General features: G+C 40.7%; 1 protein-coding gene across 2 annotated transcripts; it reads left to right on the top strand.

Moving 5' to 3' along the window:
• Nucleotides 1-399: 399 nt before the first annotated feature.
• RSRC2 (arginine and serine rich coiled-coil 2) lies at nt 400-14,451 on the top strand. 2 transcript variants are annotated; one of them, XM_082293144.1, is made up of 10 exons: nt 400-520; nt 3,018-3,174; nt 3,707-3,750; nt 6,363-6,553; nt 7,501-7,644; nt 11,021-11,143; nt 11,241-11,320; nt 11,895-12,127; nt 13,403-13,492; nt 13,792-14,451. In XM_082293144.1, exons 1-10 carry the CDS (start codon nt 515-517, stop codon nt 13,969-13,971), a joined length of 1,248 nt encoding a protein of 415 aa, XP_082149270.1. In that variant the 5' UTR covers nt 400-514; the 3' UTR covers nt 13,972-14,451. The 2 variants fall into 2 exon arrangements, with proteins under 2 accessions (XP_082149270.1, XP_082149271.1); XM_082293145.1 differs by lacking the exon at nt 400-520 and adding an exon at nt 4,671-4,748 and having other exon boundaries at nt 3,081-3,174; nt 6,341-6,553.
• Nucleotides 14,452-14,656: the final 205 nt, after the last annotated feature.

Below are 14,656 nucleotides of genomic sequence, written 5' to 3'. Positions count from 1 at the left end.
CACAGGGACCCCCCGATCCCCTCACCGGTGACACTCCCGTGCCCACAGGGACCCCCCGATCCCCTCACCGGTGACACTCCCGTGCCCACAGGGACCCCCCGATCCCCTCACCGGTGACACTCCCGTGCCCACAGGGACCCCCCGATCCCCTCACCGGTGACACTCCCGTGCCCACAGGGACCTCCCGATCCCCTCACCGGTGACACTCCCGTGCCCACAGGGACCCGGCTCCCCTGACCGCGCCCCCCCCCAGCCGCTCCTGCGTTTCAATTTGGCGGGAGCCGGGACAGGCTCTACGGGTCGCGGCAGTGGCCAAACCTCCGCGAACGAGAACGCGCCTCCCCGGCCCACAACGCACCGCGCTCCCCCGCGCTCCCCCCGCAGCGCCACATCCGGGCACCCGCAGTGAGGGCGGGCGGGGCCGCGCGCGATCGCTGTGGCCGCGCAGCCGAGGGAGGTCGAGCCCTGCGAGGAGGTTGCTGAGGGGCGGCGGCGGCGGCGCGGGCTCTCGGTCATGGCGGTGAGCGGGGGTTGCTGCCGGGGTTTTGGAGCGGGAGTGGCGGGGAAAGGGCTGAGGGGGGGCAGAGCCGGGGAGGGCCGCGTCGGGAGCCGTGTGCGCTGAGACACAAAATGGCGCCCGCCGCGCCTTCGGCTGCGGCGCCATGATGGGCTCGGGGAGGGGCGGCCGCGCTGCGCTCAACGCTTCAATCCATGTCTCCAGAAGTTTCTGTTTCATTCCTTGGGGCTTGGAGAGAGGCGAAGAATCCCTGGGACTGAGCCCCGGTGGTTCTATGGCTTGGGGGAGAAGTGCTGTGGCGATACTGGCGTTTCTCATGGGGAGTGTGGGGCGAAGCTTCTCTGTGAGGGGAGCGTCCTGCTGTCTGTGCCGTGTTAAATTTTCGTTTCTCTACTTTTCTTCGCCCTTTGTGTTTGGTCACAGGTTTTTTTGTATCCAGTTAATTTCCTTCCATCCTGCTTTTTATGGTTAATATCGATGGGAAGCGCCTCTGCTGTAGTTACCACTGCCCTTCATGTTGAAACAGGGTCTAAGTGTAGTTTTATTTTCTCTGAAAAAATTCTGTCTTCTGGTAACGTATAAAGGAATTTCACCCCTGACTGGGTTGAAGAATCAGTAAGAGTTATCAGAGACTTTGCCTGATGTGGTTAATTTTTTCAAAAGTTGTTGAATAGTTTTGACAAAAAAACCCCAACAAACCGGGCTTGAAAGTGGTAGAACTTTTCAAAGTTGACTTTAAGCGTTTTGCGGTGTCTAATCTGGTAATTAAGTATTTTGTCTTGAAAGTTGGACCAGTGGTGAAACAGAACAGGGGGACTGTAAACTTCTGGAGAAAATTCTTTTAAAATTATTTTATTGTTGTTGTTATATAACTTACCCTGTTAAGATTAAGATACATTTTTCTGTAAAAGGACTTTAATTATGTGCACGGGGTTTTGCACTTAGATTAAAATATTACTAGTATGGTCAGATGTTCCTCTAAAGTGTAGGTGAGGAGCTTATTCAAGGTAACACTGAGCCTGTGGCCAGTCTGAGAACTGAGAATAATCTCCCTGAATGCTATCAGCTTTTTTATTGCTGGGGGTTTTTTTTGTAGCACAGAGATTTCCTTCAGGTGCAGAGCACAAGGGCACTAATGAGCAGCACTGTGTAAATAATGAGATTGGTGGCCTTGGAAAATGTGGCAGTGGGCTCAGTTTCACTTGGATAGTGTGTTTTAAATTCCAGCTAATTTACACTCTTAGCTGATATTCTCGTTCTTCTCAAGTAGCTTCAAAATGTAAACAGTAGTGGCTGAAATATAAATCCAAATATTTACCTGTAGCATGTAATGAAGAAAGTCTGCCATTAGTACACAGTATATTAATGACAATCTGTAATGCCTGTTGTGTAAGAAAAAGCAGCTGCTTTGTTTTCAGAGCAGTGGATGTAAATGAACATTTGAGAGATTTTCACATGTCTTGTTCAATTTGCAAACCGTTGATCAGTTGCAGTGAGTGGACAGCTGTAAGTTTGAGTCGTCTGCTACACTAAATGTCTTCCTGAGTAGCGATTCTGGGCCAAATGATGACCTTAGTGACATCTGCAGCCCCATGGTGTTCAGAAGGTTTGATTATGACTGGCACTTAGGAGATCAGGACACAACCAGTGAACCTGTAAAATCATTAATGAGAGCAGATTCACCTTATCTGTGTGTACTTTTTCACTCTGTTCCTTTCAGTGCATTGTACACCAGTTGTACTCATTTACCTCTCACAGACTGAGTTATAGAGTATCTTGATTTCACAAGATTAGTTTTTGGATTTAGTCCTCCTAGATCAAAGTTTAGAAGGAGTGAAGGGAACATCTTGGTTTTCATTATCTGAGAAAAATGCAATATTGTTGGAACAGGTGTAAGTGACCTGTATGTGGTCTCATACAAATAAATATTTTTGCACAGAGATACTGTTGAGGTGTTTCCTCATTCCAGAGTTAGCTGTCTAACACTAAAACAATGCACCTTGCAGCATTTCTCTCTTCAAAGTTCATTCCATGTTTCAGAACACTCTGGGGATTTTGTGCTGTGCCTCAGTAATGCCCAAACTTGTGAGGTCACTCAGATCTGTTGGGACAGCATTGTCCTTAAGTAATCCTGGTCATGGAAATGCCAAAAAGTGATTGAGCTACAAACACCATTTAGAGAAAACTGCATCAGAGTTTAGTGTTACTGATACTCTCAGAAGTACATGGAAAAAATAAAGTACACTTTAATGTAGTGAGAAAGCAAAATGTTCATTTTATATCAGTTCTCTTTATTAAAATCTTGAAAAATCAATTTGCATGCATTTACACAGTTCACTGCAAGTCTATAAAGCTATTGTCCGAGCATGGGATGAACACAGCATTGTCTTTACAGAAAAAAAATTAGGTGTATCTTCAGAGGAAGCCTGAGGTAAATTGGTTGTTTCTTGGTTTTCAGTCCTAAGCTTCTGCTTTTTAAACGTCCTGTCTTCATGTGTAGGGTAGTGATACAGAACGAGATGGAGTAGTCCCAGAAAAAACCTCTCCAGAAAGAGAGAAGAAAAAGGAACAATCAGATGCCTCCAGTTCTCCCAGAACATCAAAGCATCATTATTCGAGATCACGCTCACGGTCAAGGGAAAGAAGACGGAAATCAGGTATGGTCTCGATGGAAGCAAACTGCTTGTAGAGCTGAATTCTCTTTGAAGCAATTTTGGGAAAAACAGACCTAGCTCTAGTAACTTTTTAGAACTGGGGAAAAAATGGATCTACTAACTTCAGGGGTGTATCCTAAATATTGAAACTGCTGAGGGAAAAGGTCTTATCAGTGTTGGGGGGATCGGGGAGGGGGGACGTGATCAGACCGCACCAAACAGGAAACTGTCTTATTTTGTTTCATTTTGATTAGATAAGCGTAGACTGGGATACTTTTGCATGGTTGTAAGGAGAGTAAGGTTACCTGGCAGGAAAACATGATTGGAGTATGATGTGGGTTAGTTTTTCACCATCAGTGCAAAGAAGTGGGACTAACAACCAGAGTTTGCTTTCTGCAGTAGATATTCAAATAGTGCTGTTTGGTTTTTATGTTTTGACTTTAAGGGGTGGAGTAACAGAAAGGAGCTAGAAAGATTATAGCCAGGTGATTGTCTCTTTATCTTGGTAAATGACAGTAAATGTTTTCTTCTCCAGATGCTGAAGGCAGAAAACACAGAAGCCGGAGCAGAAGCAAAGAGGTAATTAACACTTTGTAGCGTTTAGGTAATTGTACATCTTAAAAAATATCTTGTAGTAATGCACATATGTATGTGTAAACCTATATAAATGACTTTATGGTAAGTACAAGAAATTGAAAACTTTAAGCTTAAAAATGGATATGGAGAGCCTTTCATAGTGAAGCATGATTGCAGCCATCATGTTGACAAGGTAATAGCTTTATAGAGAGTGCTTTCAGAAACTAGTAACTTAATTTCTTTCTTTTTTTTTTCTTCTTTTTTTTTTTTTTTTTTTAATTTTTGTGGAAACAGCCGAGGGAGTTCATGTGGAGAAGTAGGATGGTGTTCTTGATCACTTTTACAGAGCTTCCATTATCCAAAAGCCTTGGGTGGCTTTGTTCCTGGCCAGTGTTCAGGACTTTGAATAATACATACCTGTCTACTTAGGTGTATTAAAAATAATTCCCCACTGGACTGCGCTATGTTTATTGCATCCTTTAATTGTAAAGGCTGTCATAGCTTGACAAACAAGCTGAGTCAGCTGGAAATGTGACAGTAGCAGCAAAAATTTCAGAGGGCTGTCTCTTAAAATAAATAAATGTGTATATATAGGGGAGTGAGAAGAGACAGCATCAATAATGCCTTAAAAATAACTGGCTCACACACCAGAGAAGAGCTGAAACAAGCAAACCAGGAGCATCGAAATAATCATAAAGAAGCTTAAGCCGTGTGGGGCAATAGGCTGGGTCAGATAAGGGACTTTTTAACTTCAAACCCGGGTCAGGAACTTCTCCTTCCCACATTCCAATGGAAGCTCTGTTTAAAAAAAAAAAAAAAAAAAAAAAAAAAGGAGGAAAGAAAAATCTAGGCGAGTTTTTGTGAAATTGAATAATATATTGTTTAGCTCACATGATAACATTTCTATAATAAATCATACTCAGCGTGCTAATGCGCGAAGAGACTGAACTGAAGACGCTGCAGACTCAGATAGCAAAATTATAAGCCTACTTCATGATAAGGTAACTATTAGTCATTCAAACTCATATTTCCCTTAAAAATATCTTAAATCCGTTATGGGATATAATGGTGGTTTTATTACTAAGTGTGTGTCTGAAAAATGGGATTAAAATAAAAAATTCTAAGACTCTTTAAAGATTAAAAACAAAGGTGTTTAAAATCCTGTCCAGTGCTTTGCTAGGTTGTTGGATCTAATCTTACACAATTTATTTAGCAGCTTTTAAGTTTCACAGAGTGAACAGATGAGAAATTATCTCCCACAGTAGATGTACTGTTGTCATTGATTTGCAATATTAAGCTCTGTCTGTAGACTAAATGCCGAATGTCAGTAATTCTTCTTAGTATGTATGTGAGAACTATTTATATAAAGACATACTTAAAATTAGTGTACAGGTAACCTCAGATGTAACAACTGATTATTATAGGAGTTAAAAATGAAATACTGTGGAAGCAGGAAAAATATCTAATATTTGTTAACTTGAAGAACAGTAATCAAATATATTTAGAAATGGATACCAATTAATAAAAAGTTAGGTTTGGACAAGTGGGTATAATATATTCTCCAGATTCATTTGAGAAAGAGTTCTGATGGAAGAAAAGGTTTTATGAGTAGTTAACAGATACAGATAAGCAAGAAAACCAACCAAACAACTTTTGAATAATTGGGGTTTATCTAAAACGAATGTATCATGCTTGATCTGTGACTTGAGCAGAACATTATTAAAATGTAACACTTAGTGGGCTATACTTGTGTGCTGGAAAGGTTTCAAAACACACTGGATATATTAAGAAAGGGTGTTGATGTCACGACTTAGTCTCTAAGGAGAGCACTGGCAAAAATCGGGTCTGACCTTGCTAAATATTTTTGGCATTGCAGCTATAAAAAGGAATTTTTTTTTTTTTTTCTTTTTTTAAGAGGCACTGCAGGAAGGAATTGCGGTATAGTGGAGCAGCATATCTGTAATTTAAAACTACTGTGGGAAGTCTGAGTGATGCATGTTCGTTTGAAATACTAAAAGTGGGGTGTCAGCTATGTAAATTATCACTTTGCTTAGTAAAAACTGTTGGAAGTTACTGAAGAGAGTTTTGCTCTAGAAAATAATTACCCAGTGATGACTAGAAGATTTTTTTAGTTCTAAAAGCAAAATAGTATGTCTGTAACTATGTGTGGATTTTAGTAACTTTCTACATGGAAGGCTTAGGCAAATATTAAATAGTCACTGCAGCTCTGTTTATATACATGCATATTCATAAATTGTCAGGTTCTTTAAGATAGGTACTTATGTGCTTGGAATGGAGACAATAACTGTAAAGGACAGGTTTTTTGTTACAATGCTGTGAGTCTTATATGGAAGCACTGTAAAGATACCTTGATGGATACCTTAAAAATCTTTTATAGACAGTGGGAGGAGGGAAAAGGGGAAAAAATGATAAGAGTTCATTTGCAACTTTGGGTAGTTGGTGGCATTAGGTAAAGCAGCCGTGGCTCATGATTGAGTCACACTCCTAAGGTTACTAATGTTGCATCACAACTTAGCATTTTTATCTTCTGATACCCATACTAACTCTCTTTGTTGCACTATTTTCCTGAAAGAACCAACTTCTTCTTAAAACAGGCAAGAAGACATGAATCCAAAGAGAAGTCCTCCAAGAAGCACAAATCTGAAGACCACAATGACAAAGAGCATTCTTCTGACAAGGGAAGAGATAGCCTAAATTCATCTGAAAATGGTGAGGAGAGGCATAAACGCAAAGAGAGAAAGTCATCCAGAGGGAGGAGTCATTCAAGATCCAGGTCTCGGGAAAGGTAAGTTGTTATATGTGATTATTGTGTGAGTGTATTTCCAAAAGGCATATTTGGAATTATTGTAGACTACTGAAGTACAGCTGAGTTCTGTTCCTGACCTAGTGTAAAGCATCAGTTTATATTGCATGTTTCAGTTTTCACTGGCTAGTGCGTTTGTAGATAGTTTTTTTGCAGATTGGTTTGAAATAAAAGTACAAAATAGCTCTCAGACTTTATGTAGGGATGTGTCTCATGTTTATAATTGGTATAGAAAATATTAAACAGAGTATTAAATGTATCCTATTGTCAGTGACAGGAAAGCAAATACGCCTTAGGCTCTTTACCTCCTAGATCATGAGCTTCCTCAGAGGGAGTGCTGGCCAGTTCTCCTTGCCTGGTAGCCCACCCAGCATGTTCTGAGGGTAGGAAAATTGCCTGGGACAAACAGGCTGCTGCCAGCAGAACTTCTTCCTTTGTAGCTGAGGGATCTGCAGCAAACAGGGTAGCAAGGAACAAGCTTTGGCTAATGACAGGCTGAGGGACTGGATGTGACTCACAGGCTGGAATTTGAGCATCTTTCCCAGAGGTCTTCAAATACCATGGAGAGGAGCAGGATTTTGTTGCCTTGGGTTTAACACTCTTAAATCAGATTAGTTTGGCTTTATATTTGTTTTGAGATGTACACTTCAGTGAACAGCTAAAAATAAGTGTCAATGAGTATGGTTATTTACATAAACTGTGCAGCTCAGTTGTGGCTGGTGGCGGGGTTTGGTTCCTTTCCCATTTCATCCCTTAGACCTACAGCTTAACCTGTTCTAGGCATGAGAATTTCCATGTGTAGTTTGTAGTCTCCCCACCCTGCCTGGTCCATTTTTTTCTCTGTGGTGACGAACCCATGTGTAAGTCCTTAAGTACAAACTGCATTTGAACACAAGAATATGTATAAGAATTCGGGGCATGTGTTTCAGACGTCATCGTAGTAGAAGTCGTGATAGGAAAAAATCCCGATCTCGCAGCAGAGAGAGAAAGCGACGGATCAGATCTCGCTCTAGATCAAGATCTAGACACAGACATAGAAGTAGAAGTAAAAGCAGAACTAGGAGCAGAAGCAGGTAAGTGTTGCCTTCCGTATACTTGGTGACGTTTGGTTGAACATTCTGTGGTGGGCTGATGGGATGGATTTGCCATTTAATGTCTGTTCAGTGCGGCTAAATGTGTTGGGCCTTTTTGCAGCTGTGCTGAGAGAGTGGGTTCAGGACTGGGTGGCTTGCTTAGTCTTACAGAGACGTTTGTCCTAGACAGCTGAAAGGTCTCAAACTCTTGGCTTTTCATAGTTTGACTTCTTGTTACCAATATTACTGAAGTGGGAAGAACTGAAGAATAAGATACAGGTGACCCTTTCGTGTGTTTGATTAAATAGTAGTGTGGTTGGCATAGTGGTGTATTTATCCCTTCAGTTTGTGTATGTAGGAGAAAAGGAGAGTTTAACTGGGAATCACTGGCTGTCAGAGCAGATACACAGATCAGAAACTAGTTCTGATCAGCTCCACAAAGTTAATTTAATTTTTCTGTGAAGTGACAGTCGATGTGGTGTTAAGGTGAATTTTGGTTCAGATGGATCATTTCTGATGTGAATGTACTCTTCAGTGTTAGTGATTACGAGCTCCTCTTTGTCAAGTTCAGCTTGAGAATATTTATAACATTAATTTTTTTCCCTTGAGTGTTTTGATTTCTTCCTTTAATTCTAGAAGCACTTGATCTAGATACATACTGGCTTGGTCTGGGTCTGTGACAGAGTTGAGATTCCATACCTCACGTAGGATATGCTGAAGTTGACATTTTCATCACTGTATAGAAGTTAATGTTTTTCAATACTGATAATGCATTCAGTATTTTGGTGTAGAATTCTGAGTCTCTGTATCACCTTTGCATTCTTAATGCCCTGTAGGATTTTCTCAATGGTGAAGCTGAAATACAACTTAATGACTGCTACAGATGTTTTGTTGAAAGTAGTTTGAATGAAAATCAGTGTCCCTGCAGAGCTCCAAGAAAGTGTTGACAGTGTTCCAGTTCTCTTAGTGTGTTTTCACCAGAATATTTTAAATTGCCCTATGACTGGTTATGACTACTCAACATTACAGTGGAACATTGGAGTCTTAACAATCACACTCGTGTAATGCTACAACATCCCTTGTGAAACTGTTCAGAAGACTTATCTTTCTGAAGAAATAGTTGAATTACATGGTTTGTGTCATATTTTTGATATGCACTTTCTACCAAACATTGAGCTGGGGTGAGTAGAGCTGGGTCTGCAGTTGGTACACGTTACTTGTATTTAATGGTATTTAAGCCACATTCAGCACGTTCTGCAAGGCTTTGGCTCCCTGTTTTTGCCAGTTACTGTAGATAATGTGCACATACTGTTTTTAAAAGTCATTTTGAATCTTGTGTTTAATGGCTCCATAAAAACTTCATGCCCCCAGAATAGATTTTGGCTTCTGCAGTGGAATTCAAATTACCTGAAACAAAACATCAGATGTGGGAAGAAAACATAAGGGATAGTCATAGCTTAGGAGTTTCTCCAACTGGAAACAGGCCTCGTGGGATACTGGTGGACATACTGCAAGAATCCTTTTCTTTTAAGTACTCTTTGTGTCTTGCACATCCTAGAGGGTGCATGTAAATGAGGCATAAGTCTTTTTTTATCCGGAGCTAGAACACTTCATCAAGTTCAGGGCTCAGACAAAGCCCAGAAAAGAAAGTGACTTACGGGGCAATCCTCAAGGCAAACTCTGCACAAGCCAGATAAACATGATGTGGAAATCTACCGTTAAAGCTCAGCCTGTGAAAGGAATTCCCTCATTCCTGACATCCAGTATTTGTTGTGTTACAGTGAGCAGGCTGTGGCAGGAGCATTTGTAAATGGCAGAGCTTGACTTTCTCTTGATGGTTCTTTGTATAATCTCAAGCTCAGATTTTGAAGTGATCTGTCCTCACAGGCATTTAAACCAATTTTTTTGTTTGTGAGTGCCTAGAACCTCCTAGCAGTTCTTTAGTGGTGTGGCTCTGATTAAATGCTAGGTGGAAAAGATGACACCAGCTGCTTGTTTCAAATGGAAATACTTCAATACAAAAGCTCAAATATTTATTTCCTTGATGTTTACCAGTGCAATAAAGCATCAGACCAAAGACAAGACCAAACAACAATAGTCAGCACGGGAAAAATGAAGGTATCTTTGAAACATGCATTACATCTTATCTCAGGAATGCAGATCTGTCACTTCCCAGTGCCTGAATCTGCATCTTGTCATCTTCTCTGAAAAGATAAGTCTTGCCTCCTTTGTATTCTACCAGATTTGTCATGTAAACAAGGATCTTTTTGTAACTTCAGTCTGCCTTTCATGATGTTTGTAGATGCTGCCCAGGTTGCAAACAGAAGAAAGGGAATATCTGAATGCCATGGAAAGTGGCTGTTGTCAAGTTAGCCATTATCCCCACTTAGCTGTTATTCCAAATGGGTGATAATAACATTTTAAAAAATTGCAGAAACACCTTTGTGCATCTGAGCTTACTGATTATGGCAAATCTGGGAAAAGTGTGAGTGATATCACCTGTAAACTGAGCTTTGTTGAACACTCTCAGTGACTGTGACTTCTTTGTTTGAAACACCAGTGTCAGAGACTTAAACTGGGATAAACCCTATCTCTTGTACTGTAGATATTGATGATCCTGGCACAGAGGACTGCCAATAGTACTTTTTATGTATATTTTGAGTAGCTGTTATTTAGATGGGATTAGATATAAGTGTCCTAAGAATGACTCCTGCTTGGAGGGAGGTGGGGAGAAGGTTAGTAAAGAAGAGTTGAACTGAATACTTTGGTATTTTGCTTAAAAATATATTCTAACTGGGTCATTTTCAGATGGTCAGGCTCCAGGTAATTTATGCTTCAGAGTTCTCTTCCCAAGAGAAACCCAAGACAAATCACATGTTCAGCTTAGTAGACTCCCTCAAAGCACATTTAGGGGAGAGTAGTAGTAATTTCCTGAAGTACTATTCCACTTCTTAAATTGGGCCTCTTCAAAATGCTCCTTATTAACATAATTACAGTGCTTGGAGGTCTCTTATGGTTTTAATGCATTCTTCTAGCTTGATTCATTCAAGTTCTCTTGCAATTGACTTTACCAGAAATTAGATGATTTTCCTTAGGATTTAGAATCTCTAGAGCAGATCTATTTGTTCTGAACACTTAAGTATGAGAGGGTAGATGAATACCCAGAGTTGTGCATTCTCGTACAGCTGGAAATCTTCAGTTTTAGCTCTGTGTTGTTACAAGGCAACTGTTGTAGTATAAACTCTCTGAAAAGATTTTCTTGAGAGCTCCAAATTAATTATAAAGCAAATTTTCAATGCTGTGATCAAATACTTTATGAAATGTTAAGCTGCAAGTGTACCTTCATTGTTTTAGCAACTGTTAAATTTGGTTACAGAGAGCGGAAGAAAAGAATTGAAAAGCCCCGAAGGTTCAGCAGGAGCCACAGCCGGAGTCCGAGCCCTCCGCCTTTCCGGGGACGGAACACAGCTATGGATGCACAGGAAGCCTTAGCCAGAAGGTCAGAAGTTGTGGTGATTTTAATGATATGTGACATGACTAGGCTCCTGATGTTGATTTTGCATGTCTAAATGGTTTTTATTTTCATGTGTCTTTAGGCTGGAAAGAGCAAAGAAACTGCAAGAACAGAGAGAGAAAGAAATGGTTGAAAAACAGAAGCAACAGGAAATGGCTGCAGGTAGTCCATGTGTATTAGATTAATTCTGAACAGCAGTGTGAGTGGAAGATGGAGTAGGCCTATGTTAATGGAGTGTTGCAATCTTATTTGACAGATGGGCAGGTTGTCTTTATGTAATTACTAATAAGAACCACAGCGAGAACTAGGAAATGTTGAAAAAACCAAAACTAAAAAAAAGGAAACTAAACCCCAACAAAAACTATTGGGATTTCTTATTACTTGCTGCGTGTACAAGAAAAATGTTGTATCTTAGGCTGTTAAAGTATTTTATGATGGCCATTGGGCTGCTACTTGCTCAGGGGGCTGTTTAGAACCACAAGGTGCATTAGTTTCACTTCTGGTTCTGGTTTATTTAAAACTGCTGGAGGCATGTTCCTTAGTTGACAAATCACATGTATTCATTTTATCATGCATTTGTTATTTGTGTACTTCCAACTTCTATTGAAGGAAGAGTTTGAGGGGTTTGGCTTTTTTGTTTGGTTCTGGGGCAGGTTGGTGATTGGGTTTTGTGTGTGTGTTGGGGTTTTTCCCCAAAGTCTGAAGTTACTTCTAGCAAGTTCCCTTTGTTCCTCAGCGGCTGCAGCCACAGGAGGCTCCGTCATCAACGTTGCTGCTCTGCTGGCATCAGGGACACAAGTGACCCCTCAGATCGCCATGGCAGCGCAGATGGCAGCGCTCCAGGCCAAGGCACTGGCAGAGACTGGCATAGCTGTGCCCAGCTATTACAACCCAGCAGCAGTGAACCCCATGAAGTTTGCTGAGCAAGAGAAAAAGCGGAAGATGCTTTGGCAAGGCAAAAAGGAAGGGGTAATGTTGGCTTTTCTTACCTTCATAAACTTGTTTGGGAATATCTTGTACTCAGTTTAAGGGTGCTGATTAATGTTATTTCCAGCACAACTGCTTTCGTACCGGTTAGCAAGTTTTAATATCAGCCTGAGGTAAACTTTAGTAAAACCAGGAGCTGTGCTTTGATGATCCTTGCGGGTCCCTTCCAACTCAGAATGTTCTGTGATGTAGGAGTGAAAGGATTAAGATAATTAGTCCTTCCGTGATAAAATAGTTGTGACAGAAGAGTCAGGGAAACCCCAAATATCATAAAGCCTCATAATCTGAGGTATAGTTCGATCTCAGTGTTACTTGTGTCAGTTTACCTACGACTTGCAACTAAGCATCAAATCCAGATGGCCTCCCCTTACTGGGAAGGGATGGCTTAAGGTACAGAGTGTATAATTGACCTCTCCTTTGTTGGACTGTGGAGATTTCTCATGTGGTAGTTGTGTCCTCTCCAGTTACCGATTTCAAAGACAAGTCTGTTGACCTTGCTGGTAACTTTTCAGGACCAGAGTAATGCGATATTAACCCTAACAAAAGTTGTAAATAAAAATAAGCCTTCATGCTTTTGTGCTGTGTCAAATGTCTTTGCAATTAATGAAGTAAGAAAGGCACTTGTGGCAGTTGCTTTTTTGAAAAGTTGCTGGATTTCTGTAGAGTTTTTGCCTCGTGGTACTGTGGAAAAAATGGCCATTTTAATATTTGTAGTTTTGTCTTTTGTTACTCTGGTATAGAAGTGTTTGTTAGGCTGGTTTGCATCATGCCGCAGTTATGTAACAAGCTCCCTTACCTTTTCACAGACTGTTCCATAAGATGTGAAAAACAAGCCAGTTCCCATGGCAATGGTGGGAGACAAAAGGGAGGGCAGGAGAACCCTGAATGCTCTCTGGGCACTTCTTCCTGAATTGTGCTGTATATTGATTAATTGCAATAAACAAATTCGGTTTTCCATAATTTACCTTAAGCCTGAATTCTCACCAGGCTTCCAGACCTTTGGAAATGCCCAAGGAAGGAACATACCTCAGTTTTGAACACCATGGTTTGGTAGACTTCCCTCACAAAGAGCTCCTGTGAGGATGCTGCAGGAGGAATGTCAGACTTGGAAACCTTTTACTTCTAGCTGTGGTACAGAATGGGCTCATCTTTAGCACTGTTTCTTTGCTTGCTGCTCTATTGTGCTATCAGTGGAATCTTACGTAAAAAGGTGACACGTTTGTTTTGTTGTTTCTTTTTTTTTTTAATTCTGAACAGGATAAATCACAGTCTGCAGAAATATGGGAAAAACTAAATTTTGGAAATAAGGACCAAAATGTCAAATTCAGAAAACTGATGGGCATTAAGGTAAAGAATCCTGAATATGTAATTAAGTTTATTAACTGCAGGATAGTGATTTCTCTTTTCATTTTAGCGTACCTTAGCCAGTTAAGATTTTAAGATAACCTGTTGTAGTTAAGAGCTTGTAACTATCTACTAAGTTCAGAAACAGCATCTAAATTTGAATTTAATTCAAAAAGCAACTGGGTGAAGGCCTGTGTGTTTCTTGACACAGAAAATCTGCACAAGGATGTTGCAGCAATAATCTTGTAGGAATTTGTGAGCCCCTACTTGCCTGGAGCTGATGTTTTGTGTTCTGTTTCCAGAGCGAGGATGAAGCTGGCTGCAGTTCTGTGGACGAAGAGAGTTACAAAACGCTGAAGCAGCAGGAGGAGGTGTTCAGAAATCTGGATGCGCAGTATGAAATGGCAAGATCACAGACTCACACGCAAAGAGGAATGGGATTGGGGTTCACATCTTCCATGCGAGGAATGGATGCAGTTTGAAAAAAGAAAGGAAGAAAAAAAAAAAGGCTGTTTTGGAGTTTGGGACTGTGAAAGGTTCTTGTTCACATGTTGGGTCCTTGTTCACCAAAAAGCTAGCATTCTAGCTTGCATGGGTGTTGCATTGACTTTAATTTATTGAAAAATACAATTTTTTTTGTAAATATCAGATTAGTGATACTGGTGTTAGTGTTGTAATCAGGTTATACCCACTTCCATTAAACTTGACAGAACTAGAGGAGGACAGTATTTTTTAGTTAAAAAGTTCTACTTTTCAAACCAAGCAGCAGATGGGATGAACTCATACATGGATATTTCGTGTCCACTGTCTTGTGTACTTTTGTACTTTAACCTTGTACAGTTATTTTCAATTCTTGAAACATGAAAGAAACATTGTGTAGATGTTATTTAGCGGTCTGGGCCAATAGGCACATAATCCAGTGCAAAAAAACTGGTTAATAATAAAGACTTTTTTTTCTCTAAGGTCATATGGTAATTTGTCTTTTGGGCCAAACTCCCATAAGCCAGTTAAGAGAAGGGAAAACTTAAGGAGGTTTTGGTTTGGTTCTTTTGAAGTAGGATTTGCCTAAAATACTGCAGTGAGGGGCCTTACTGCAGCCACCCTACTTCAGATACTCTTGCCCTGCACGCTGCTGCCGCCCCATCTCTCTGCACCTCTGACCCTTTC

Source organism: Coloeus monedula (genome assembly GCF_965178545.1).
Source record: "Coloeus monedula genome assembly, chromosome: 18".
Classification (NCBI taxonomy): domain Eukaryota; kingdom Metazoa; phylum Chordata; class Aves; order Passeriformes; family Corvidae; genus Coloeus; species Coloeus monedula.
Note: the sequence above shows the minus strand (reverse complement) of the source record. Positions and strands in the feature narration are given on the sequence as shown.

What these genes read in the sequence shown, in the direction of transcription:
- RSRC2 (XM_082293144.1), top strand. An exon ending in GCCGGAGCAGAAGCAAAGAG is followed by an intron (nt 3,751 to 6,362) that starts GTAATTAACACT and finishes TTCTTAAAACAG; the next exon opens with GCAAGAAGACATGAATCCAA. An exon ending in GAAAACTGATGGGCATTAAG is followed by an intron (nt 13,493 to 13,791) that starts GTAAAGAATCCT and finishes TTCTGTTTCCAG; the next exon opens with AGCGAGGATGAAGCTGGCTG.